At 43.9% G+C, this 26,933-nt stretch overlaps 1 protein-coding gene across 1 annotated transcript in view; it reads left to right on the top strand.

Moving 5' to 3' along the window:
- The window catches only part of RAVER2 (ribonucleoprotein, PTB binding 2), a 122,318-nt gene that overhangs the window by 92,901 nt on the left and 2,484 nt on the right, over positions 1–26,933 (top strand). Inside the window, exons 3-13 of the mRNA XM_075711338.1 lie at positions 7,915–8,381; positions 13,850–14,041; positions 14,938–15,064; positions 16,017–16,099; positions 19,550–19,654; positions 19,845–19,956; positions 20,352–20,614; positions 22,631–22,742; positions 23,141–23,286; positions 25,045–25,134; positions 25,791–25,919. Coding sequence (XP_075567453.1) covers positions 7,915–8,381; positions 13,850–14,041; positions 14,938–15,064; positions 16,017–16,099; positions 19,550–19,654; positions 19,845–19,956; positions 20,352–20,614; positions 22,631–22,742; positions 23,141–23,286; positions 25,045–25,134; positions 25,791–25,919 — 1,826 coding nt within the window. The remainder of the gene's footprint in view (positions 1–7,914; positions 8,382–13,849; positions 14,042–14,937; positions 15,065–16,016; positions 16,100–19,549; positions 19,655–19,844; positions 19,957–20,351; positions 20,615–22,630; positions 22,743–23,140; positions 23,287–25,044; positions 25,135–25,790; positions 25,920–26,933) is intronic.

Raw genomic sequence — 26,933 nt, 5'->3', positions numbered from 1 at the left:
GCTGCTATTGGACCTGGGTGTTGTACAGATACATCAGTTGATGCGGCTGTCCATTGCCCACGAGTCTTGGCAGGTTCTGTCTGTGTGTAGGATGATGACGGGGTACAGATATGGTGATTGTTGCGGAGCTCCCTTTGTGCATTGCTGCGGGCCCCTTCAACCTACCTGTGGGATCTGGATGGGGTACAGATATCGTGGGTGGGGCGGCTCTCCCTGTGTCGAGGAGCATGGTCACCTTTTGACTGTCTGTAGGATGACGAGAGGGTACAGATCCAGTGGGTGTTGTGGAGGTTCCCTTTGTCCACAGCTGCGTGTTGCTTCCAGGTGCTTGTGTTACCATGAAATGGCAAAGAGGTGGTGGGTGTTGCAGCATTCCCATTGTCGGTGTCTGTGGGCCCGTTTGAGGTGCCACTGGAACGTGGATGGGGTAGAGATACGGTGGGTGGCGTGGCTCTCCCTGTGTCGACGAGCATGGTCACCTTTTGACTGTCTGTAGGATGACAACAGGGTACAGATCCAGTGGGTGTTGTGGATGTCCTCTTGTCCATGGCTGCGTGTTCCTTCCAGGTGCTTGTGGTTCCACGAAATGGCAAAAAGGTGATGGGTGTTGCGTCGTTCCCATTATCCGTGGCTACGGTTCCCTTTGAGCTGCCAGTGGGACCTGGGTGGTGTACAGATAGATCGTTTGATGCGGCTGTCCTTTGCCCACGAGTCTGGGGACCTTCTGGATGCCTGCAGGAAGATGACAGGGTATAGATACGTTGGGTGTTGTGGATTTGCCCTTGTCCATGGCTGCGTTTTCCTTCCAGGTGCTTGTGGTACCAAGAAATGGGAAAAAGGTGGTGGGTGTTGCATTTTTGCTTTTGTCCATGGTTGAGGTCCCCTTTGAGCTGCCTTTGTGACCTGTGTGGTGTATAGATAGATCGTTTGAATGCGGCTGTCCTTTGCCCACGAGTCTGGGCAGGTTCTGCCTGTGTGTAGGATGATGACGGTGTACAGATACGGTGATTGTTGCGGAGCTCCCTTTGTGCATGAGCGCGGGCACCTTTGTCTGCCAGTGGAACCTGGATTGCGTACATGTGCATTGGGTGGTGTGGCTGTCCTTTGCCCGCGAGCATGGTCACCTTTTGACTGTCTGTAGGATGATGACGGGGTAGAGATCCAGTGGGTGTTGTGGAGGTCCTGTTGCCCACGGCTGCGTGTTCCTTCCGCATGCTTGTGGTATCATGAAATGGCCAGGAGGTGGTGGGTGTTGGAGCATTGCCTTTGTCCATGGTTGCAGCCCTGTTTGAGCCGCGAGTGGGACCTGGATGGGGTACAGATAGGGTGGGTGGCGTGGCTCTCCCTGTGTCGAGGAGCATGGTCACCTTTTGACTGTCTGTAGGATGACGACAGGGTACAGATCCAGTGGGTATTGTGGAGGTTCCCTTTGTCCACAGCTGCGTGTTGCTTCCAGGTGCTTGTGGTTCCACGAAATGGCAAAAAGGTGATGGGTGTTGCGTTGTTCCCATTATCCGTGGCTACGGTCCCCTTTGAGCTGCCAGTGGGACCTGGGTGGTGTACAGATAGATCGTTTGATGCGGCTGTCCTCTGCCCACGAGTCTGGGCAGGTTCTGTCTGTGTGTTGGATGATGACGGTGTACAGATACGGTGATTGTTGCGGAGCTCCCTTTGTGCATGAGCGCGGGCACCGTTGTCTGCCAGTGGAACCTGGATTGCGTACATGTGCATTGGGTGGTGTGGCTGTCCTTTGCCCGCGAGCATGGTCACCTTTTGACTGTCTGTAGGATGATGACAGGGTAGAGATCCAGTGGGTGTTGTGGTTGTCCCCTTGTCCACGGCTGCGTGTTCGTTCCAGGTGCTTGTGTTACCATGAAATGGCAAAGAGGTGGTGGGTGTTGCGTCGTTCCCATTGTCCGTGGCTGCGGTCCCCTTTGAGCTGCTATTGGACCTGGGTGTTGTACAGATACATCAGTTGATGCGGCTGTCCATTGCCCACGAGTCTTGGCAGGTTCTGTCTGTGTGTAGGATGATGACGGGGTACAGATACGGTGATTGTTGCGGAGCTCCCTTTGTGCATTGCTGCGGGCCCCTTCAACCTACCTGTGGGATCTGGATGGGGTACAGATATCGTGGGTGGGGCGGCTCTCCCTGTGTCGAGGAGCATGGTCACCTTTTGACTGTCTGTAGGATGACGAGAGGGTACAGATCCAGTGGGTGTTGTGGAGGTTCCCTTTGTCCACAGCTGCGTGTTGCTTCCAGGTGCTTGTGTTACCATGAAATGGCAAAGAGGTGGTGGGTGTTGCAGCATTCCCATTGTCGGTGTCTGTGGGCCCGTTTGAGGTGCCACTGGAACGTGGATGGGGTAGAGATACGGTGGGTGGCGTGGCTCTCCCTGTGTCGACGAGCATGGTCACCTTTTGACTGTCTGTAGGATGACGAGAGGGTACAGATCCAGTGGGTGTTGTGGATGTCCCCTTGTCCATGGCTGCGTGTTGCTTCCAGGTGCTTGTGGTACCATGAAATGGCAAAAGGGCGGTGGCTGTTGTGGCGTTGCCATTATCCGTGGCAGTGGGCCTGTTTGAGCTGCCAGTGGGACCGGCATGGGGCACAGATAGATCGTTTGATGCAGCTACCTTTGCCCATGTATCTGGGCAGCTTCTGTCTGTGTGTAGGGCGATGATGGGGTACAGATACGGTGGGTGTTGCGGAGCTCCCTTTGTCCACGGCTGCGTTTTCCTTCCAGGTGCTTGTGTTACCATGAAATGGCAAAGAGGTGGTGGGTGTGGCAGCATTCCCATTGTCGGTGTCTGTGGGCCCGTTTGAGGTGCCACTGGAACGTGGATGGGGTAGAGATACGGTGGGTGGCGTGGCTCTCCCTGTGTCGACGAGCATGGTCACCTTTTGACTGTCTGTAGGATGACGACAGGGTACAGATCCAGTGGGTGTTGTGGATGTCCCCTTGTCCATGGCTGCGTGTTGCTTCCAGGTGCTTGTGGTACCATGAAATGGCAAAAGGGCGGTGGCTGTTGTGGCATTGCCATTATCCGTGGCAGTGGGCCTGTTTGAGCTGCCAGTGGGACCGGCATGGGGCACAGATAGATCGTTTGATGCAGCTGTCCTTTGCCCATGTATCTGGGCAGCTTCTGTCTGTGTGTAGGGCGATGATGGGGTACAGATACGGTGGGTGTTGTGGAGCTCCCTTTGTCCACGGCTGCGTTTTCCTTCCAGGTGCTTGTGGTACCATGAAATGGCAAAAAGGTGGTGGGTGTTGCGTCGTTCCCATTGTCCGTGGCTGTGGTCCCCTTTGAGGTGCCAGTGGACCTGGGTGTTGTACAGATACATCAGTTGATGCGGCTGTCCCTGTGCGCACGAGTCTGGGCGGGTTCTGTCTGTGTGTAGGATGATGACGGGGTACAGATACGGTGGGTGTTGCGGAGCTCCCTTTGTCCTTGCCTGCGGGCCCCTTCGAGCTACCTGTGGGATCTGGATGGGGTAGAGATACGGTGGGTGGGGCGGCTCTCCCTTTGTCGAGGAGCATGGTCACCTTTTGACTGTCTGTAGGATGACGAGAGGGTACAGATCCAGTGGGTGTTGTGGAGGTTCCCTTTGTCCACAGCTGCGTGTTGCTTCCAGGTGCTTGTGTTACCATGAAATGGCAAAGAGGTGGTGGGTGTTGCAGCATTCCCATTGTCGGTGTCTGTGGGCCCGTTTGAGGTGCCACTGGAACGTGGATGGGGTAGAGATACGGTGGGTGGCGTGGCTCTCCCTGTGTCGACGAGCATGGTCACCTTTTGACTGTCTGTAGGATGACGAGAGGGTACAGATCCAGTGGGTGTTGTGGATGTCCTCTTGTCCATGGCTGCGTGTTCCTTCCAGGTGCTTGTGGTTCCACGAAATGGCAAAAAGGTGATGGGTGTTGCGTCGTTCCCATTATCCGTGGCTACGGTTCCCTTTGAGCTGCCAGTGGGACCTGGGTGGTGTACAGATAGATCGTTTGATGCGGCTGTCCTTTGCCCACGAGTCTGGGGACCTTCTGGATGCCTGCAGGAAGATGACAGGGTATAGATACGTTGGGTGTTGTGGATTACCCCTTGTCCATGGCTGCGTTTTCCTTCCAGGTGCTTGTGGTACCATGAAATGGGAAAAAGGTGGTGGGTGTTGCATTTTTGCTTTTGTCCATGGTTGAGGTCCCCTTTGAGCTGCCTTTGTGACCTGTGTGGTGTATAGATAGATCGTTTGAATGCGGCTGTCCTTTGCCCACGAGTCTGGGCAGGTTCTGCCTGTGTGTAGGATGATGACGGTGTACAGATACGGTGATTGTTGCGGAGCTCCCTTTGTGCATGAGCGCGGGCACCTTTGTCTGCCAGTGGAACCTGGATTGCGTACATGTGCATTGGGTGGTGTGGCTGTCCTTTGCCCGCGAGCATGGTCACCTTTTGACTGTCTGTAGGATGATGACGGGGTAGAGATCCAGTGGGTGTTGTGGAGGTCCTGTTGCCCACGGCTGCGTGTTCCTTCCGGATGCTTGTGGTATCATGAAATGGCCAGGAGGTGGTGGGTGTTGGAGCATTGCCTTTGTCCATGGTTGCAGCCCTGTTTGAGCCGCGAGTGGGACCTGGATGGGGTACAGATAGGGTGGGTGGCGTGGCTCTCCCTGTGTCGACGAGCATGGTCACCTTTAGGCTGGCTGTAGCATCGTGACGGGGTACAGATCCAGTGCGTGTTGTGGATGTCCTCTTGTCCACGGCTGCGTGTTGCTTCCAGGTGCTTGTGTTACCATGAAATGGCAAAGAGGTGGTGGGTGTTGCAGCATTCCCATTGTCGGTGGCTATGGGCCCGTTTGAGGTGCCACTGGAACGTGGATGGGGTAGAGATACGGTGGGTGGCGTGGCTCTCCCTGTGTCGACGAGCATGGTCACCTTTTGACTGTCTGTAGGATGACGGCAGGGTACAGATCCAGTGGGTGTTGTGGATGTCTTCTTGTCCATGGCTGCGTGTTCCTTCCAGGTGCTTGTGGTTCCACGAAATGGCAAAAAGGTGGTGGGTGTTGCGTCGTTCCCATTATCCGTGGCTACGGTTGCCTTTGAGCTGCCAGTGGGACCTGGGTGGTGTACAGATAGATCGTTTGATGCGGCTGTCCTCTGCCCACGAGTCTGGGCAGGTTCTGTCTGTGTGTTGGATGATGACGGTGTACAGATACGGTGATTGTTGCGGAGCTCCCTTTGTGCATGAGCGCGGGCACCGTTGTCTGCCAGTGGAACCTGGATTGCGTACATGTGCATTGGATGGTGTGGCTGTCCTTTGCCCGCGAGCATGGTCACCTTTTGACTGTCTGTAGGATGATGACAGGGTACAGAGCCAGTGGGTGTTGTGGTTGTCCCCTTGTCCACGGCTGCGTGTTCGTTCCAGGTGCTTGTGTTACCATGAAATGGCAAAGAGGTGGTGGGTGTTGCGTCGTTCCCATTGTCCGTGGCTGCGGTCCCCTTTGAGCTGCTATTGGACCTGGGTGTTGTACAGATACATCAGTTGATGCGGCTGTCCATTGCCCACGAGTCTTGGCAGGTTCTGTCTGTGTGTAGGATGATGACGGGGTACAGATACGGTGATTGTTGCGGAGCTCCCTTTGTCCATGGCTGTGGGCCCTTCAACCTACCTGTGGGACCTGGATGGGGTACAGATATCGTGGGTGGGGCGGCTCTCCCTGTGTCGAGGAGCATGGTCACCTTTTGACTGTCTGTAGGATGACGAGAGGGTACAGATCCAGTGGGTGTTGTGGAGGTTCCCTTTGTCCACAGCTGCGTGTTGCTTCCAGGTGCTTGTGTTACCATGAAATGGCAAAGAGGTGGTGGGTGTTGCAGCATTCCCATTGTCGGTGTCTGTGGGCCCGTTTGAGGTGCCACTGGAACGTGGATGGGGTAGAGATACGGTGGGTGGCGTGGCTCTCCCTGTGTCGACAAGCATGGTCACCTTTTGACTGTCTGTAGGATGACGACAGGGTACAGATCCAGTGGGTGTTGTGGATGTCCTCTTGTCCATGGCTGCGTGTTCCTTCCAGGTGCTTGTGGTTCCACGAAATGGCAAAAAGGTGATGGGTGTTGCGTCGTTCCCATTATCCGTGGCTACGGTCCCCTTTGAGCTGCCAGTGGGACCTGGATGGGGCACATATATGGTGGGTTGTACGGCTCTCCCTGTGCCCACGAGCATGGGCACCTTTTGGATGACTGTAGCATCGTGACGGATTACAGATACGGTGATTGTTGCGGAGCTCGCTTTGTTCATGGCTGTTGGAAGCTCCTTGCCAATCCAGGATGGGGTAGAGGGCAGGACTGTCGTATCTGTCCTGTAGAGCATTGACAGCTCTCCAGCTGAATGATGAGGTGAGAGACGCCAGGAGCCGTGGTGTGGTTGCATTCCTTTTCTGGAGTCTTGCTGTAATTCCCAGGCGAAGCTCCAAAAGATAAGTCACCCTCCACTCCTGTGGGCAGCCCCAGCTCCCTTGCTTTCCCCTCCATGCCTGCTTCTCTCAGCCCTCGCTCACCTACCTCCTTGTCTGCCAGCGTGTGCTGGCGCAGCCCCTTTTATAGTCGTCTGGGGTAACCGTGTCACTGACCCCTTTGTGACATGGACCACCATCAGCAGTGTGCCCACTGTGACATGGCCATTACATCACTAGGGCTGCTACCTGGAGTTGGTGCTGCATCCATGTGATACCGCTTTTCCAGCAGTCAAATGAGAAGACGCAATTAAATGAACAAGAAAATGAAATAGAAAAAAATACTTGTTAGTGCTGGGGAAGGAAACGAAGTAGCTTTAGGATCAGTGTAAAGAAGAGCAGCTCAGCAAAGGTTAGGAGGCAAGTAGAAGCAGCAGGTACTGCTCACTGCCCTGTTTTAAAGATTTGGGTGATACTTGCTGCTGAGATATGTGGGTTTGAAGGCTCTTCTGGAAGACAGATGCTTGTTGAGTTTTCTGAAAGTGATTTTTCTCACCTTTGGCATTGAAGACGTGTCCCAGTGCCCAACCCTGCATCCACAAGTGGCTGGCAGTGCCAGGGGTATCTCTGTGTGAAGTGCGAGACTTGCATCTGTCTTTCCCTGGAATGAACCAAAGTTTTTGCCCAGGAGTGCCCTGTCCTATGCACTTCAGTGTGTCACTGCAAGAAAACACATGAATTAACTTCCAGCTGTTTGGTTCACTGCAGAGTATTACATCCCTTTTAATTCACAGGATATGCGGCGAGAGCTGCCAACTAAACCACAAGTGCTTCCCTCTGAACATCAGCAGTTTTTCCCTTTGAGGGTCACCAAGCATTGTTACAGGTTGCCCAGAAAGGTTGTGGAGTCTCCATTGTTGGAGGTATTAAGAAACTATCTGGGTATGTTCCTGTGCAACCAGGTCTGGTGGCCCTCCTTGAGCAGGGGGTTTAACAAGATGATCTCCAGAGGTCCCTGCCAACCTTATCCAGTCTGTAATTATGTGATTGTGTGAAATGCTTCACAGACTGAAAACCCAAAAAAGATCCAGTAACCCCAAAGTGAGAATTTATGGATGCTGTCTTCAAAGAAAGTCAGTAGAATCAGTAATGTGTTTACTTCAGTTTAAAATTTGATTGCTTTTTGTTTCCCAAATGTAAAATTTTGTTGTGTTACAAGTAGTGAGGTTGTGTTTATCTGTGTTCCTGTAGTCACTCTTTGAATTAATTACTCATGACATCCAGTTGATAATGTCAAATTTTAAAGTATGTATTATAGCATATCTCTCATCTATTGCATCTTCAGGGTAAATCCCAAACTCTTATTTTTCCTGTGAGTTATACTAGTGGGTTTCGTGGGGAGGGAGAGTTACAGTAATTACCTCTGTAGCTGGAGAGAAGCTGTGGTAGGTGATGTAACTTGTTTTGGTCTCTTACAGCGTTTGTTACTCTGTTAAATGGAGAGCAGGCTCAAAACGCGATTCAGAAATATCACCAGTATTCTCTTCGGGGAAAAGAAATATCTGTGCAACTCCAACCAACAGATGCTTTGCTGTGCATTACTAATTTGCCCATTTCGTTTACGTTAGAAGAGTTTGAAGAACTTGTGCGTGCATATGGCAATGTTGAGAGGTGTTTTTTGGTTTATAATGAAGTTACTGGCCATTCAAAGGGCTATGGCTTTGTGGAATATATGAAGAAGGACTCTGCTGCAAAGGCAAGACTGGAACTTCTGGGGAAACAGTTAGACGAGAGCACTCTCTTTGCGCAGTGGATGGATGTGAACCAGCTGACGACAAATATTCACTCCAAGTGCCTTTGTGTAGATAAATTTCAAAAAGACTACGCTGATTCAAAAGAACTGATCGAAGCTTTCTCACTAAAGTATAAGCCTGTTTTCTGCCAGGTATGTCGAATTTGTATCTTTTGGAAGATCACAGTCATGATTTAAGTAGCTTTGTATTTGCATCTTCACTGCTTGCTGTCTTATCCTTTTATTTTTCATTTAAGTAGTGAATAGTTATGCATCTGCATTGCGATATATGATGTGGTACAGATGCTTTTTTGGTATGGGTTTGCAGTGATTGGTTGATGTAATCTGGGAATTCTGCAGGAGATCACTCCCATGAAGCACCAGTAAAATGTTTGACATCCCTTCCTCATGTACTCTTCTCTGGGTAAAAAACTGGTTGGGTGGTCGAGCCCAGAGAGTAGTGGTGAATGGAGTTAAGTCCAGTTGGCGGCTGGTCACGAGCGGTGTTCCCCAGGGCTCCGTTTTGGGGCCAGCCTTGTTTAATATCTTTATCAATGATCTAGATGAGGGGATTGAGTGCACCCTCAGTAAGTTTGCAGTTGACACCAAACTGGGTGGGAGTGTTGATCTGCTTGAGGGTAGGATGGGCCTGCAGAGGGACCTGGACAGGCTGGACCGATGGGCTGAGGCCAACTGTATGAGGTTTAACAAGGCCAGGTGCTGGGTCCTGCACTTGGGTCACAACAACCCCATGCAACGCTGCAGGCTTGGGGAGGGGTGGCTGGAAAGCTGCCTGGCTGAAAAGGACCTGGGGGTGCTGGTCGACAGCCAGCTGAACATGAGCCAGCAGTGTGCCCAGGTGGCCAAGAAGGCCAGCAGCATCCTGGCTTGTATCAGGAATAGTGTGGCCAGCAGGAGCAGGGAGGTGATCATGTGCCTGTACTCGGCACTGGTGAGGCTGCACCTGGAATACTGTGTCCAGTTTTGGGCCCCTCAATACAAGAAAGACATTGAGGTGCTGGAGCATGTCCAGAGAAGGGCAGCGAAGCTGGTGAAGGGTCTGGAGCACAGGCCTTATGAGGAACAGCTGAGGGAACTGGGGTTGTTTAGTCTGGAGAAGAGGAGGCTGAGGGGAGACCTTATTGCTCTCTACAACTACCTGAAAGGAGGTTGTAGTGAGGTGGGTGTTGGTCTCTTCTCCCAAGTAGTTAGCGATCGGACGAGAGGAAATGGGCTCAAGCTGCGCCAGGGGAGGTTTAGATTGGGTATTAGGAAAAATTTCTTCATGGAAAGGGTAGTCAAGCATTGGAACAGGCTGCCCAGATTGGTGGTGGAGTCACCATCCCTGGAAGTGTTCAAAAAATGGGTAGACATGGCACTTTGGGACATGGTTTAGTCTAGTCTACCCTTAACTGGTTTAGTGTGGACTTGGTAATGTTAGGTTAATGGTTGGACTGGATGATCTTAAAGGTCTTTTCCAACCTAAACGATTCTATGATTCTATGATTCTATTTTACTGAAAATAATTTTAGAAATATTTTAGAGAGCTTTTGAAGTAAACGATGGTGATGGTTCTATTGCTCAGTAAAGAAAGCCAGAATGTATGAATACCACAAGTGCAACAGTTTAGATGATGGAGAATATATATATAAAAAAAATTAATATGCTTAAGAATATATCTGCTTTCTGCCGCTCTGCTCTGCTCTGGTGAGACCTCACCTGAAGTACTGCGTACAGCTCTGGAGCCCTCAGCACAAGAAGGACATGGACCTGTTGGAGCAGGTCCAGAGGAGGGCCACAAAAATGATCCAAGGGCTGGAGCACCTCTCCTACGAGGACAGGCTGAGAGAGGTGGGGTTGTTCACCCTGAAGAAGAGAAGGCTGTGGGGAGACCTTATTGTGGCCTTTCAGTACTTAAAGGGGGCCTATAGGAAGGATGGGGACAATCTTTTTAGCAAGACCTGTTGTGACAGGACAAGGAATAATGGATTTAAACTAAAGAAGAATAGATTTAGACTGGACATAAGGAAGAAATTTTTTACAATGAGGGTGGTGAAGCACTGGAAGGGGTTGCCCAGAGAGGTGGTGGAGGCCCTATCCCTGGAAACATTCAAGAAATCTCTGCAAATATCTAATGTGTTTTTTCCCTAACTGGAGAAGATGTAGGCTCACAGTTGGCTGGGCTTGCCAGTGATAGAAGTGGTACATCTTTTGGAAAGCTTGCAGGTACAGAAGAGGTAGATCCTTACTAGCCTTTGCAAGTGTAAAGGTTTCCTTATCATCATGGCTTGTGAGATACTAGACCACAAATAAAATGTTGCTCATAGAAGTAGTGCAGACCAGCATAACATAAACAGGCAGTAGAAAGAAAGCTTCCTTTGTAGTCACACAGTTGGGCATGATTTCAGTTGTTTTGGGTTTTTTTCTTAAGTGTCTTGGAAGGCTGCTCAGGGATTAGCTTCAGGGATAAGTAACCAGAGAGTCTCAGTATCTAAGACTGGAAGGTCCATCAGGCTGTCTAGTCTGACCACCTGTAGGCCATCACATTTTCCCTAGTGCTCTTTTTGACCCCAGTAATTTGTAGTTGGCTAAAGCACATCCTTATACTTGCTTGATCCCAATATACCAGGAGATGCCTAAATTGGAAGTAACTCTTTCCAGAAACTGCACATCCCTTGTTATTTTGCACTTGTGTCTGTTTTCTCAGTTGCGTATATCTGGCTTCAGCTTCACCACACTGATGACTAGATTGAGGAGCCTTTACTCCCCACTATTTTCTTCCTGTAAGAAGGTATTAAACACTGTAATCAAGTCACTTGCTCAATCTTTGTTTCATTAGCTAAACAGATTGATCTTTTAAAATCTTTCACTTCAGGGCATTTTTCCAGCTGTCAGATAATCTGGAGGCTGTTACCAGCTCTGCCAACAATTTTTCAACATTCTTTTAAAAATCTGAAGTTCAAAGAATAACAGGCTTTTTGATAAAAATGGTTTTCACTAACAGTTTTGTACTGTGCACTTAAAAATTGACTTTTACCTTCCTTCTTAAATCATAATGATACATGGGACACACCTGGTGTAGGTGAGGAGGGTCTGTTTGTGTATGCATTATATTGGTAAATGGCACTAAATACATGCTTCTATGAAATACAGGAATTAAACAGTATGCTTTTGAACTAGGAAATAGGGACCCAGTCAAAAATATATCCAAGAAAACATTCTTGGCATGTTCTCATATTACCTATCACTTGTATAAACACACTGTGTGATAGACTAATAGGTAGATCATAGAAGTATGATAATAGAAGAAAAATAGGTTTACTTAGGATAATTTAGGATTTATTCTCGGTGATTCTCAGAGAATAAATGTGTGATTTATTCTCAGTCATGCCTCATGTTTCCACTGGGCATCCAACAGGTACTGACTGGTAAGGGAGGCTCTGCCTCGGGTGGCGGGGAGAGGCAGCAGAGGTGCTGGTTTGCAGATGTAATAGGTGAGTGATGGAGATGGGTGAACCCCATGGGCTAATGGGGAAAGCAGCCCTCCGGAGAGGAAGACATGAGGGTGGAGGTAGGTAAACAAGTAGTTCAAATTTGATAGATGAAAAAGGGAAGATGGTGGATGAATTCTTATCACAGTAGTGCTAATTAATTGTGATTTTATGAGTGAGATGACCTAAAAGTGCAAAGAAAGGAGAAAGAGGAAGACCCAAGAAAGTGTGGAAAAAGCAAGGAGGGGGGTGTGACATGATGGGTAGAGACATAAGAGGAAAACTAGGAGAGGACAGGGTAGCAGAAACCTGGGTGGGGAGGGAATTTCAATCGAGAACAACTAGAAGTGCCTTTGTCTGGAAAACTTCTGGAAGAACGAATATATTTTAGAAAAACAGTTAAAATGTTCATTCACACTCTTGTTATTTTGTCTTCATGACTAGAGTCTCCCTCTTCCTTCCGTTTCCTAGTCTTGGCCAGTCCAGCCTTCACACCACTCCTGCACTCAGATTGTCCCTCCAATAGGGTCACTTTGACCATTGTGCCCATCTCCTGGTATGGCTTCTTTAATGTAGCTGTCTTGTGCTGCTGTCATGGCTTAGTTCTGCTGGTAACTCTAATGTAGTATTTCATCCCGTAAATACGATCTTTTACCTAAGATTCTTAGCTGAACTCTGGTTTATTTCATTTTATTCCAAAGTTACCATTTTTTGAAATCAATTTGATTTCTCCTCTATTGACAATAGAAATGTTCTGTCAGGAAGAGCTGAAGCTGGATACTTATACATGGGTCTTAGAAAAATGGCATTTCCTAGGACTTAGAGGAATATGTTTTGTCCTTTGCTTCAACAAAATGGACCAGAAAACCTCATTCCTTTCTTATGTCAACTTTAAATTGTCACTAGGAGGTCTCCACTGTTATCTAGATAGGGACAGAGGGCTTTTCTTCAGTACCTGTTTACTTGGGAAGTTTAAAAATTCCTGATCTTTCTGCAAGAATAGTGGTAGCTGCACTTTCACATGTTAAGGGAGTACTTAACTGTGCATGAAACTACAATACGTTCCATAGCTGCAAACCATTCTTTTCACAAGTACTTCAGGTCTTTACCAGTGCAGCTAAACTGATGTCAAAATAAAATATAATGCTTCTCCACAGACACACAGACACATAGACACACAGACGCGCGCACACACACACACTTATATACATAGCATATACATATCTGTGTGTGTATTTATATACCAAAATATGTGTGTTCTCCAGACCTTTTCCCAGAGGCCAGTCTTCAGCAGTGGCATTAAAGATCTGACCACACTCCTTTTCTTCAAAATCTTTGAGATTTATATTTCAGTTGTTAGCATAAGTTGGTGGGACCTAATAGTTGGGAATAGGTTGTTTTTATCCAGTGAAATCTAGAGATTTCCTCTCTTCCACATCAGAGTATCAGAGTATCAGTATATCATTTCTGTTCATTTTGGGACTGGAGATTTTTGCCTAAGCTTTATTCCCTCCCTTCTCACCCCCTTTTTTTGTTTGATTTAAATCTGCTCATTCTGCTAAAAAACTCTGCAAAGGACAGCGCATTGTTTGACACGTAAGCCTGTTTCCAGTCTGCTTGATTGATCAGTCTGGCATCTTCTCTTGGCATTAAATACAACCACACATATTCTCCTAAAAGGCAGTATATATCAGTGGAATTTGCATTGTTACATGTTTCAACAACTATCATGTAGGCTGATGAATGACATTTTTATTATTGTAGGTTTAAAAACTGAACAGTAATGAGTTTATAATTCTTATCCTGCAAAAAGCTGTATTTACAATTTCCTTCTCATTCCTTCTTTATTCTGAAAATATGTGTTAAATACATTTCATAGCTCAGGTTCTCCATGAGATTAGGTTGAAGTGAAGGTTCAAGTAGACAGAGCATGCATGCCAAATATCATATGAAGATAGGGTATTCAACTTACATCTAGCATGTTTGAGAAAGAAACATACTGATTTGGGTAGGCATTAACGTAGCGTGTCAACTGTTTGCGAAGTATTTTGCAAGGGATAGGTGAAAATATTGCAAGGCAGTTTGTGAAATTCTCCATTTTGTTCAGTGTATTGTGAAATGTTGTTTCAGTTTGCTCAGGATGAAGATAGTTATATTGGTGACTTTGCAGTGGTTGAGTATGAAACTGCAGAGCAGGCTGAGAAAGTACAAGAAGTCACTGATGGCATGACTATCAAAGGAAAGAGAGTCCAGGTGTCGTACTGTGCTCCGGGAGCGCCAGGCAGAAGCACATTAGCAGCACTTATAGCAGCGCAAAGGATGGTAAGACATTTCCAAATCTGTTTTCAGAATGAGTTTGATACACCTTGAGTGGCCCGTGTTGGGTCAGAGGGATTCAGCTGCTTTGCATTAGGAAAACAAGCCAAGCTTTTGGAAGCATTAGCCTTTTTTTTTTTAATCTAGTCAGCCCAATTCAGTCTCCTTCCTAGAAAAAGCATGGCCATATTTCCACAGGGAGGAGGGGTAAAGTACAGCCATAAGATATTACAAAGTTATACTTATATAGTTCTGGGATTTTAGTAAATTTAATTTCCTGTACAAGAAATTGTTCCAGTTCAAAACAAAAGTAACTGTAAGTGGAGTCATTTGACAAGCTAAAACTTGGTTTAAAACAGAGGCAAGAATTTGTCAATTTTAAGATAAACTTCAATGTAGGAGAAATAGTTTAATTTCATCCTTGATATAGAAGAAAGCTTTTTACACCCACATGTATTATCAAATTATTTCTTAGAAAATTGGATGTGATAAGTGTTACATGAGGCTGTCTTAAAAGTAGAAGCAGAACAGTCTCATTACTTTGGCTAGCTTTAGCCCACATCTTTATAAAAGAGATTGAGTGGTGCTATTCTAAGATAGTATGCGGTGTTCATGCTAACAGTGCCTTTCACATTCTCCTTTATTGATAACTCTGTCCTGGTTTAAGGGAAAAAAAGAAATGCGTCGCAGGAAAAACAGTATGCTTGAAGTTTTGGGGGAATAGTTTGTTAGGCGTTTCATTTGAGGGAAAAGGAGCATGGAAAGGAGCAGGAAACAGGGAAGGAGATGTTTTTTCTGTGTAAAATGAAATGTGTATGTTACCGTCACACAAGTTTGAGGGATATCAATGTATTCTTTGTTTTCTCCTGATTCTAACATTTTTGTATCTCTCTTACTTGGAGATGAGGAACAATAGGAAAGGCTTGCTTCCAGAGCCAAATCCAGTGCAGATTATGAAAAGTTTTAATAACCCAGCAATGTTGCAAATGCTACTGCAGCCCCAGTTGCGTGGACATGCTATTAAACCTGGTAAGTTGTTTTAAAATTGAGTTAAAAAAAGAAACCATGTTCTTGGTGATACAAGGCTTTCAGCAAAGGAGAGAAGCAGGAATACTATTTTAAAATCTGTGCAGGCAGTGTTTCAGTGTGTCTGTGTAGAGACTTCCACATCTTAAGGAAGCAAAAGCAAGAGATGGATTGCTACACTATTGTGTCTGGGAAAAATTCGGTGTTACCTAACGATGTCCTGACATTAACTCTGTGGTCTCTGAATGTTTATATGAGGAATGGATTTAAAATTAAATGTCTTTTGGCGGACATCATTAAAATGGCAAGTTTAAATCTGATTCTAGATCTGAATTTTGTAGCCTGAGTCTTTCTCCTGTTGATTCCAGTGTAAATTGTTATTCACTTGGACGCTACCATAGTTATACACAGCATTTCATAACAGTGTTAGCCAAAAACATTTCTCTGTCCTCTCATTAGGATGGATGTGAATAAACATATAAAAAACAATCTTACCACATTTCAAATGGTGAAAGTATTAGAAACAGGAATGAGAACAGATAACTTGAAGAGTCAAGTGGGGGACAGCTAAGAGTTTGTGACATAATCCACTGACAGAAGATACACAGAAATTGTGTGTGAAGTGAACACTTTAGTGAAGAAACATTTTAGCTAATGCTGAAGTTTCAAAGCACTTTAGGTAATGTTCTGGTCTTGCCGTCAACTGCAGGCATGTCTGCATCTTTGAGCAAAACTCTCAGTTTTAGAGGAGCTCCCTCCATGTACGTTTGATCTCTAATATGCTGTTAATGGCAGATCAAAGCTGGGTGTATTGAAAGGCTTCATTATAGTGACCTTTAGTATACTCGAAAGTTTTGTGGAAACCAAATCTGATAAATAGAGAATAACTCTTATAAAGATCTTTACTCGCCTAACTTATAAAGGGCTGCAACTTTGTCTTGTGTTTCTGAAACAGTTCTTGGAGCATCTGCAGGTTTACCTCAACTTATAAATTCAGCAGTTGGCCCACCTTTTTTGCAGTTGAATAAAGTTCATCAGGTATGTGACAAAAAAACTTTTGTCAAAATACTTATTTGTGGAGATCTTAGCATGAAAAATATTCTCAAAGTTTTAAGAAATTACAACTAAAATCAAGTGTTCTTGTTAAAGCTGTCTTTAAGAAAAGCAGTCTGCTATGAGATACCTATGGGGATGTAAGAGCAGACTGTGCTTACTATCCACAAGTGAGTTATTTTATCTTAACTGAGCTTTTGATTTGCTAACACTTGCAAATGTAGACAACTTGCCATTACTGACAAAAAAAATCCTCTTCAAATGAGAGCTCAAGGAGCATGGCACATCCGTTTCTCTTGGAGCTGCTCATACACACTTTGTGTAGAGACTTGATTGTTTTATCTTATTCAAGCCAAGAAGCTTAGTATTGTTATCTTCATTTTAAAGCTTGCAAGGACCAAAATGTGCTATTATACACCATAAAAATAGTAATTTGCAGTTGTTACTTCTTAGTCAGAAAACCCCAAGGTTATAAGCTGTTTAAAGTGTTTTCAGAGTATCTGTAATTCACTTTTGAAGTTGATATGATTTCCGTATGGACACCAGAATTTCTGAAAGATACTATAAAGGATACTTGGGGTGAGCTTGCCCTAGAAATCGGTGATGAGAACATGCTAGAGTAGCACCCACAACCAGAACTCCTCCCTGCAGCAGTTCATCTGGCCACCAGCCTGCCTGGCTTCCGCCTTGCGCTGAGGTTCTGTCAGAGATTACTCCAGCTCTGCCAGGAGCCAAAATTTGCCTTTAATATTCATGGTGGGGATTTTCATAAGAACCTGTGAGGGACTGGAGTAAATCACTTCAACTTACTACTTCTGATGTTTCAGAAATTCCAATTTAAAAAATAAAATCCCCTTAAGAAGTTCTTATTTCTGCTGTTCTTTTGGCAAACACAGACTTATCGATCTTAAAAAAGACCGAATTAAATTGCAGAGATACTGCTTACGTTAAGTATATTTAGCTTTTCTATTTTTTTATGCTAAAAACTGGTAGGTGAATATATTGACTTTGAATAAATACTACTTAATTTTGCCCCATCAATGAGTTGCTTTTGTCCTGTACAATGAAAAAATACATCATTCTTTGCTTGTACTTCTTTTATTTAAATGACATTTTCAATTGGTATATTTAGTTACTGCTGCTCTCTTGTCAGCCTTGGAGAGTCTATGCTTCCTTGGAAGGCAATCTGAATGTTTTCTAATCGCAGCTGGAGACAGGCATGTTTTACACAGTTAACAGTGTGATTGATGATGATCCAGTGTTTTTTGGCTTAAGAGTGCTGCAGCCAAACAACTTAGTGTTTTCTCTTTTAGAGAGACTTACAAATCAAATTGTCTTCCAGGGAGCTTCCTGTCATTTAACTAGCTCCAAACCTGGTCTAATAACCTGAATTTTATTGACAGTGATTTGATTATCCCAATTCTTTCTATCAGGCACATTTTTCTGTTATCCAGTGACTTATTTCAGAGTATTCTCTAAAGCCAGAGAACCAGGTCACTATTTTTATTGTCTTGAAATTCAGTATTGTCAGAAGATAGAGGAATAGACAGCATCTTGGCTTGACTGTCTCCCCACCCCCCCAGTCACACACTGATTCAGCTTCCTGTATATCTTGGTTTTGCTATTTTATATTCAAGGTTTTGTAAAGTAATATAATGAGAAGAAACAATATTTTTAGGATGATTATGCCACAACATTATAAAATAATTGATAAAAAAAGATTCAACAGAGGGGGATTTGAACAAATGGGTTATTCATCCAGTGATCTTTCAACTCTGGAGGTAGCATGACTTTCAACTTCGTTCTTTTAATTTCTCTTACTTACAATTATCATGTGCCAAAATAATGCATTTTAAACTTTCTCAGTGATGTGTTTGCCTGAGTCATCCAGCAGTTTATTAAATCTTTATTAACCCAGAGACCTTCTTCTGAGGATTCTAACCAACCTGATTTTCCACTCTTGTATTTCTGAAAGTTTTGCAATTGAACTAATACATTTTCTCTGTTGACTTAACCAAGGTTAGAAGGAACAACCACTGGTATTGGTGACAATAAACAGCCCTGGATAATTTCTACTGGAAATCACTAAGACAATTAAAATAGCAGATGCATAGCTAATCTACATCTGGCCTTTTTTGTTTTATATTGCATATTTTTGAGTCCAGAAGACTATATTATAGGCATAGAGGGTTTTCCCTAGGGAATTTGACCCTATCATACACAGATACAACCTAGGCTTGAAAATATTTGTGAGGTATTTTGCAGGAGGCTGCAAAATCTGCAAAGCTATGCATCGGGAGAGCTGCCTTCTTTTTGGGTTCCATGTCATTACCTGTTTTTGGTGATCTTTCCTATGTAGGAGATTTCAGAAAAATGAGGAAGGCTATACTCGCCGTGATTTGATACAGTCAGTGTCCCATAGATCTATTCTTGCACTGCTGTACAAAAAGGTTTGTAGAGCAACCTATATTTTGCCTGGCAAATCATGCTCAGGAGCTGCTGCCAGAAAGGCAATTTCAAGCCTGCGTTCAGCTAGCATGAATCATAATGTGGTTTTGTGATCCAGAGTGGACATAAGGTTTCTTTGAAGCTACTGTGCTAGCCAGAGCACGTACTGCTGGATATACCAGTAGCAGAGTCTGAACATGGTGCCCCGAAGTTGTTGATTAAGTGGCTCAATTCTGGTGGCAAACTGATCCAGAATTTTTTTAATGAAAAATACTAAAATTTTATAGACTTGACAATCTTTAAGCACTGTAATTTGTAAGCTTTTTAATGGTTCTGGAATAGAATTTCATGTAATAGTTGCCACTAAAAAAGGGGGGAAAACATATCTGGATATTCCTCTTTGAAAGTAAAGATACTGTTTGGTAACTGTATGGCAAGGGATGAGAGTCCCTGCCAGTTACAGCCGAGTCCTGTAAAGTGTATAGATATTTGGTGGAGATTATATATTAGAATTGCAATACAAGACACAATGCAAATGTTAACAGTGAAGTCCTTATTCATAGACCTCATAATCCCCTGAAGTCCTTGTGTCTCATCTTTCTTATTGGCACTGTAGGTAACTACCCTATCTATTCTGCCTGCAGAGGCTTCAAACATATTTAGCTTTCCCTGGCTTAGACACAGGGGCTGCAATGGAGTGTAGATTGTATTTGGAGTATACTCTTGATCCTTTAAAAGCTGTCAGAAAGCATACTTACAGTTGTGAGGTGAAAAAAAGGGTTAGGAGGAAGAGAGGTTAAAAGAACTTGAAATAACTTTCCATGAATTAAGCAAAAATTTACTTCTGTGGAGGAAATAGTTATTTTCCTTTACTGTATTAACTCAGACACTAATTTAAATTTCTTTCAGCAGTATCATCTGAAAATGTTTTGAGAATGTACTGTTTTCTATGACTGTCAACTAACACTTCTTTTATTAATTGCACAGAGCTCAATTCTGGGGAGTACATCTAACTTACTGCTGCAGAGCCCTGCTCACCTGCCATTGCCACAGCAGCAACTGATGAAGATTGAAAACATTCAGGCTAATAGTGTAAGGTCATCACTTCAACTTTGACTGTCTTTGGACATTCTTATCACTGATAAAACAAATAATTTTCTTCATCTAGTATAATTTAACAGTTTAGTGTATCTAAAAAGATTAACTGAATGTGAAAGTTATAAGAAATACCTACAGACAGATTGTTATAATAATTTACACAGTTTTCTATTCTTCCTTATAGAAACCAGGTTTGCTGGGAGAACCTCCAACAATGCTGCTTCAGACAGTACTGGGAATAGGGGTAATGCCATCAGTGAGTTCAGGCATGGGAACCCGTGGAGAAGCTCTTAAGTGTAAATGACGTTTTCTTTCATACCACATCAGTAGAAATGCTCAGCTTGAAATTATGCACCTTACTTTCTCCCACTTTAGCGAAAGCAGTAATATGTTTGAACCTTATCAGGTTGCTCACAGGTTTTTTGAAAGTGACGGGAAACACTAAGTAACTTATTATCATAGCGAATGTTTAGAAAAGTCAAGAGTTTTCTTCTATTATATTAGCTTTAAATAGAGTTGTTTGCTCCTAGGATGGTAAAAGAATAAAAACTATCATCAGAATCCAGTGTTCTGGGACAGCTGTAAAATAGATCTCTAAATGTTTTTCTCATCACTTAGTAAAAACCACAAACAAAATGTACTGATAAATCTTGTCTAACAGAAAAGTTTCTCCATTTATGGTTGACTGCAGCATCTAATCTGACTCCAATTCAAACAGCAGCAGCAGCAGCAGCAGCAGGGATGGGCATGCTGCCATTCTTTCAGAATCAGCACATTGTTGGACAAGCTATACCAGGGCAAAATAATGCTCCGGATAAACAATTGACTACCGAAACGGTTGTCTCGGGATCACAGCCTTATCATCAGACCTTAACAAATCTTTCTGCGGGAGCTTTGCGGGCTGGACATGCCAAACAACAAAATCAACTAAAAAGTACTGATACAAGTTTGGGGGTAAGGAACATTGAATACAAATATTTTATTTTTTCTTGTGTGTGGATTTTCTCTTTTTTATTTTAACATGCTTAAGAGTTAACTGCAACTGCTTATTGTAGTTCTTCACTGTAAAATTTGCTAGATCACAGGATCATTCATGAGACATTTTCAGGTCATTTCAGTTATGAATAATAGGGAGAAAACAATAGTGCTCTTTGGTGGTCCAGATGAATTAACAAAGGAATCTTTTTACAATGCTGGAGGGTTTTTTTTCCATGTGTATGCCTCATAGTATTTGATGATGAAATTATCTCAAGGGCAGTGTCCCTTTTAAAGACTGAAAATTGAACTTGTGGTTGAATTTCATGACTAATCAGGAGCAATTCTGGTGGTGTGTATGGCCTTTGGGTTTCCAGGGCGGGGGGTGTGTGTGTATATATGTGTGTATGTAAATTTTCCACTTTTAATCTGTACCCTTTTAGCCATAGCTGACATACTCTTAGTCTGTGTCAGTTTTAATATTTAATCCCTTGAAGGCAGGGGGTGGGAGGATGATGGGATGGGATTTAAGTTGAACCAGAACAGACTATTTTTTTCAGAAGTTTTTTCCTGTCATTAACAGAATTTACTTTTTTTATAATATACATAAATACTTCGACATTTATGGGGAAACATGTCCTTAATTCAGATCAGATCTGTGTTTTCCTTACATATTGTATGAAGCATCTGAAGTAATTAGATTATGTACAGTATTGGTGTCTGCCTTTGTTAGACAGCTTTGACAGATTTGGCCCTACTTCAGAAAGTACACTTTTCATTTTTTAAATAATTTTTTACTGTAACTAAGTGGAATTTTACCTGTGGATAGATACACATGGATAAAATACATAGGGTGTATGTGTATACATATATAAAATCAGTGTTTCATTTCAGCATTTCATTTACTTAAAAGGAAATGTAATTAAACCATTAGAAGTCTGGATAATTCATTTATTTCTATGAATGTTGTTTATCAGGAAAAGTACTTTTTTGAAATCCTGGTAGATGTGTTAATTGTTTCCTTTTCTACATCAGTAGACAGAAGGCCCAGTTTGCAAAAATCACTTCCTTGACAAGACAGCCACAGTCTGTATGCTGGTACTGAACGGTCATGCTGTCTTAAATGCCTGCTTTTGCATCCAGATGAAGAATTTCAGCACACTGTTGAAGCTTTTTGTGTTTAAAAACTGGTCTCACTGTTTTTGAAAAGTTGTTGATTAATACTATTTTATTGAAAATAATATTACTCCATTAAAATTTTCCTTAATGGGCTTTGAAAAAATGAACAGAATAGATGTAGCGTAGAATACTGTATAAACATCTTTGAGCTATGTATTTCAGACAAGCTATGTAACTTGCTATAGCTACTTCATCCTTATTTCTGGTATTTGCTCTAACATAAGCTAAAGGGAAATAAACTGGTAGTGCACCCTTCCTAGTCCCTCACAGGAAAACAGTTCTGGTGGTTTGGAGGAGTGAGTCGGTCCTGACACTTCATTTCCACTCATAAACATTTTCCTCTTTTAAGTAAGGCCTCGTAAATAGAGTGATCAGTAAGATGTGTTATAATGAGAGATTGCAGACAGTGTCATCTCTCCAGTCCAGAGTTCTTTTGTCCTGTATTTGCTTGTGACTCTGGGTGAGAAGAGTTGATTTTGTCTTGGCCATGTACTTAATGCTACCCCCCTGCACCTGGAGGAGTTATCATGGTTATTATTCCTTTACCTGAATGTAAAAGGTTTTCTTTTGTTTGTGGGGTTTTTAATATCCTTTAGTAACTTAGAGTCTAAAGAGAAACATTCCGACAAAATTATTTGGCAAGCAAAAAGTACAGGCAATGTGTCCAGATAGTTGTCCCCCATATTTATTTTAAAAGTTTTCCTGTTACATTTCATAGGGCTAAGCTTTTTTCAAAATCCTGCTGGGACACTTACCTTATTTCTGACAAGTCTTCTATGAATATAATGCAAACTGACCTGTCCAATTGTTTCGCAGACTCCCTTGAAAAAACAGACTTCACTGCTAGGAGAACCACCAAAAGAAATACGTCTTAGTACCAACCCCTACTTGAATTTGGCAAGTGTGTTGCCTGGTATATGTCTTCCAGGTAAGCAAATGTAGCAGTTTTAGGTGCATGTTTCCTTGACCAAAGCGTGGCAAATTGTTATTCTGTTTGGCAGGTACTTCCAGTGACCACAACATTTATCTTTAAGGAAATCTTGTAGTCTGTCTTAAAATTGCCATGTAGTCGATCCTCATAGTTAATACTTTATTTGGGAAGGGTAAATTTTCAGAGTTAATGGGCTTACTGATGCAGGCAAACTTCTAGAAAGCCTTTCAATTATTAGTATCACTGACTAATTTTGAGCACGGCATAATCTGAAGTAGCAAATTTTTGTTTTAATCCCAGAATATTGCTAAACAAGAGTGCAACCTAATTTGTGCGGTTTGTATTATACAAACTGTGTGTTTATACAAACGGTGTATTGTTTGTGTTACGAACAGCAATTGCCAGCAAAGCCTCTAGTCCACTGCAGCAGACCGGACTTTCGAACAACATCGTGGATGCTGCTGTGTCTCAGGGAACTACATCACAACATGCAATGGAAAATTATTTTAATTACTCTCAACAGCATGGGGAATACACACAGGTACGTTGTTTTGCGGCGCTTTCTTCTGAAGCCTGGTTTGTCACTCAGAGCTCCGGTAGCAGGATTTTTGGCAGAGGTCTGCTCAGAGATCCCTCCCCAAGTTGCTCATTGTTTTTCTCTGTGTACTCTTAATGCATTTCTTGGTACCTATGTGGTCTGATAGCCTTGCATGCAGTTGAACAGCATTGCCCAACATCATGAACCACTCTTCAGTGGTTCCTAGGCTTTCCTACAACCAAAGCCCATCCTCTTCTTCAGATTGAACCTTGTAGGTCCTCTTCACTGATAGTTTATCTCTTTCAGTGTACAGAATAGATTTAGCACAAAGTACACCTAATGCCAGTCAAAAAAAACCTCAATACATTCCCTGCTGCAGTATCATAACCATTGGAAGATTGCTTCTTGAGAACCTGAATTCAGTGCAGTCAGCTAACGAAATACTTCTTGTAACTTCTGGCTTGGCTTTTGTCTGTCTTCAAAACCATGAAGTTTTTCTTTCCCTTCCCAAGAAGTTTTAAAGTTTTCTTTAACTTTGGCTAGATCCCAGAGAAGAGTGTCTACCAGAAGTTCCCGTGTAGCTTGGGGAATTTTTGCCAGCTGGTTTCACTGCATGGGATTTCTTCACCATTTGCCCCATTTGGTGATCAGAGCATGGCCATTAAGGTGGAGGGCTGCCCCTCATCTGGAGAGTGTTGCAGTACTGAGAGCACCTACTGGGTTTCACAGACATCAGGACCCTCTGTGAAATAACATTTCCGTATTTTCATTAGCAATCACTAGTCTGTGTAGAAATATAATTGTATGCAAATGAAATACAAGAACTGGATCGTAGTGCTGTCAGCTAATTTGTATAAAAATCTTGGGTCTGCGCAGAGACACCCATCCTGGCTCTGCTGTAGGTCTATCTCTCTCCTGCCCTGTTGCCAGATCTCCCCTCCTACAGCAGGGAGTCAGAAATGAGCTGTCTTCTCTTGTCCTAGGCTGCTGGCAAGGAAATCTGTGTTGCTCCAAAACTCCTGGGGTAGAGCAGGGCTGCTGCGGGAGCCAGTTCAGTCTGGAGGACAGAGAGCAGGTGCAGGGGTGGCATGGGGGTTTTTTGTATTAGGAGGGTCTCAGCCTGGTCAGGAGGGGTAGAGGGGATGGGGTCGCTGCAGCGGGGAGCTTTGCCAGGGGCCAGATCCATCTCCTAGTCAGATCAGATCTGGTGACAGTTGTGGGTTAGAGAAGAGATGTCCTGTGGGCTGTTGCACTGTGTGTTTCATGTAAGCACTGACATAGTCTTGAATATTTTGTTTGAATCTGATTATTGGCTTTAAAAACATTTTGATGTCTCCTGGAGGTAGTTGCTAACCCCAAATCCTTAAAATACTGCCCCAAAAGATCAGTAATATTGTAGTATTAGTGTTACTAGAATTATTTTTAGTAACATGAAGGACTCAAGTGATGTCACTTAGGTGCAGAGATGCCATGTGTCATCATTCAGCTATATTTGTACTGTATGTTCCTTCCAGGTAACAGAAATTACATTGTACTTGCGTCCTCTGCCAAGGCAGTTGTGCCTTGTATATCTTTTAAGCACTTAATGTAGATTTGAATGTTTGGTTTGAGCTTTATCACTGGTGTTAAACATGTTTTGATGCTTCTTGGAGAGCTTTGCCTTTTATTCATTCTCATGTCCTGTGAGGCCGTAAGAATTGCTTTCATTTAAAGCGATCTTAGTAGACAGCTAATGGGAAGAGGTTTTTTCCTCCTTTATAGGAGGCTGTTCAGCAGTGGTATCAGCATTATGCTCAGGCATATAACTCTACCCAGGCAAGAGTCGATGAATTTGAAAATGAAGCCTCTGAGGTGAGAAATAATTTTCTTTTCTTCCTGTCTCCCTTGGCTGTTTCTCCCATCAGCTGTAAGGGTGCTTTTGGACTCTGGACACCTGCTTTGTTTGTTGATAGTGGCTGCTGCCGTCAGTACTGCAGAAATAGGGGGCTGGAGAGCGTGGGATGAATGGCACTGCATGGTCACCCTCTGCAGGGCATCCCTGCACAGTTACTCTCCAGGATTCATACTCACACTTTTGATTACATCTGGCATAAATATTCCTCTCTCTAAAATCCCACAATCCAAAGTTACCTGTAAAGCTCAGGAGTGTATTAAAATGCTCCTACCAAGAAACAGCACACCATAACATTATTTCCCAGTGAGTCTATTGAGGATTGTTTCTCGCCTAGGCCATTATATAGCCCGAGGTTTCTGAGACCAATGAGAAGTACTCTTTCTTTTTTTTTAAAGGAGTTGTGTAAAGTAAACTGTCCCCCAAATCCTATGTTTTACTCAAGAAATTGCTGCATGCCTGAGCTGCTGTGAATTGTACACTCCTTTTAGCAATTGAGTGTCACTCAGATATTTTCACATCTGCTGAGTGCTCATTACTGTATCAAGTAAAAATGAATTATTAAACCTATTTTCTTTCAACTTCTGGTTGATCATGGATCCCGTTCTGCATTTAGGACTCTACAGGTGGATCTTACCCATTCTACAGTACCTGCTTGCAGGTCATGCCTACATTTTACAGTGGAGCCCAGGGATCATACCAGCCAGGCAGCTTGCAGCTTCCTCCACAAAACCCATTAAATAAGGTGAGAGGAGACACTGAGCAGAGTGGTTGCAGATGCAGCCCAAGCGAGCTGCTGGTGGAAGCGCTTCTTATTTGTCTTATGCTGCCACTGAGTGGACTTTGGACCCACAACAAGCCAAGGCAGAGCTTTTCAACTGCATCCGCGCTCCTCAGGATCCTGAGTTGCTCAGGATCACATGCAGTTCCTGGTGGATGTGACAAACAAAAGCAGTGGTTGGGCAGAGCATGCCAGCACCAGACCCCCTCAGAGCCCTCCAGTACCCTGGAGATCAGTGCTTGCTCCTCACTGCCCACAAACCACCAAATCCCACAGGCAAAGAGAGGCTGGATGTTTGTGAACAAACTTCATGGAAAGAGGGTATCTATCTGTGAGGGTGAATGTGCAAAAATGCCTTGAAGTAGGCAAATAAAGTAGGAAGTGAACAAAGGAGGAGGAGGAGGAAGTTCATGCTGGTTTTAGATGGGGGTTTTTTGCATGACTTGCAGATGTTTTGCAGTGAGTGCCACTGGGATAAAACCTCTGAAGCAGAGTTAGCAAGTCACAGCAGCGCCCAGGTTACCTAGAGCTGCCACTTTGTAATACTGTTGACTGGATCCTGGGAGGACAACCATTTTAAAATGGCTTTCACTTGAAATACATAACAGATGTCAGATACAACCTACTTCAGCCCGAATCATTGAGCAAAGCTTCCTTTGTCTCTTGGACCCAGCAGACGCTTAGTTTCATCAATAAAAGATGCAGGAGGTATAGGGAAATGCTATGGAAGCAGTACGGACCAGCTTAAAGGAGGCTGGAGTCTGGACTAACAGGAGGCCAGTTTAACACAGGCTGAGGCAGTGGGGTAAAAGCTTTGCTTAGTCTGAGCATAGGTCATCTTGTTTTCCAAGTGCCTTAGAAGTCCTGAGGAATTCATACTCTCATGCCATAGGTAAATCGCATTTCTTGTGTTTTTACTGATGGGAGAGACCTTAAAAGCCAGATTGTCATCTGTTTTGGAGCGGCTGCAGGGAAGTA

The sequence above is a fragment of the Pelecanus crispus genome, chromosome 5 (assembly GCF_030463565.1).
Source record: "Pelecanus crispus isolate bPelCri1 chromosome 5, bPelCri1.pri, whole genome shotgun sequence".
Taxonomy (NCBI): Eukaryota; Metazoa; Chordata; class Aves; order Pelecaniformes; family Pelecanidae; genus Pelecanus; species Pelecanus crispus.
Note: the sequence above shows the minus strand (reverse complement) of the source record. Positions and strands in the feature narration are given on the sequence as shown.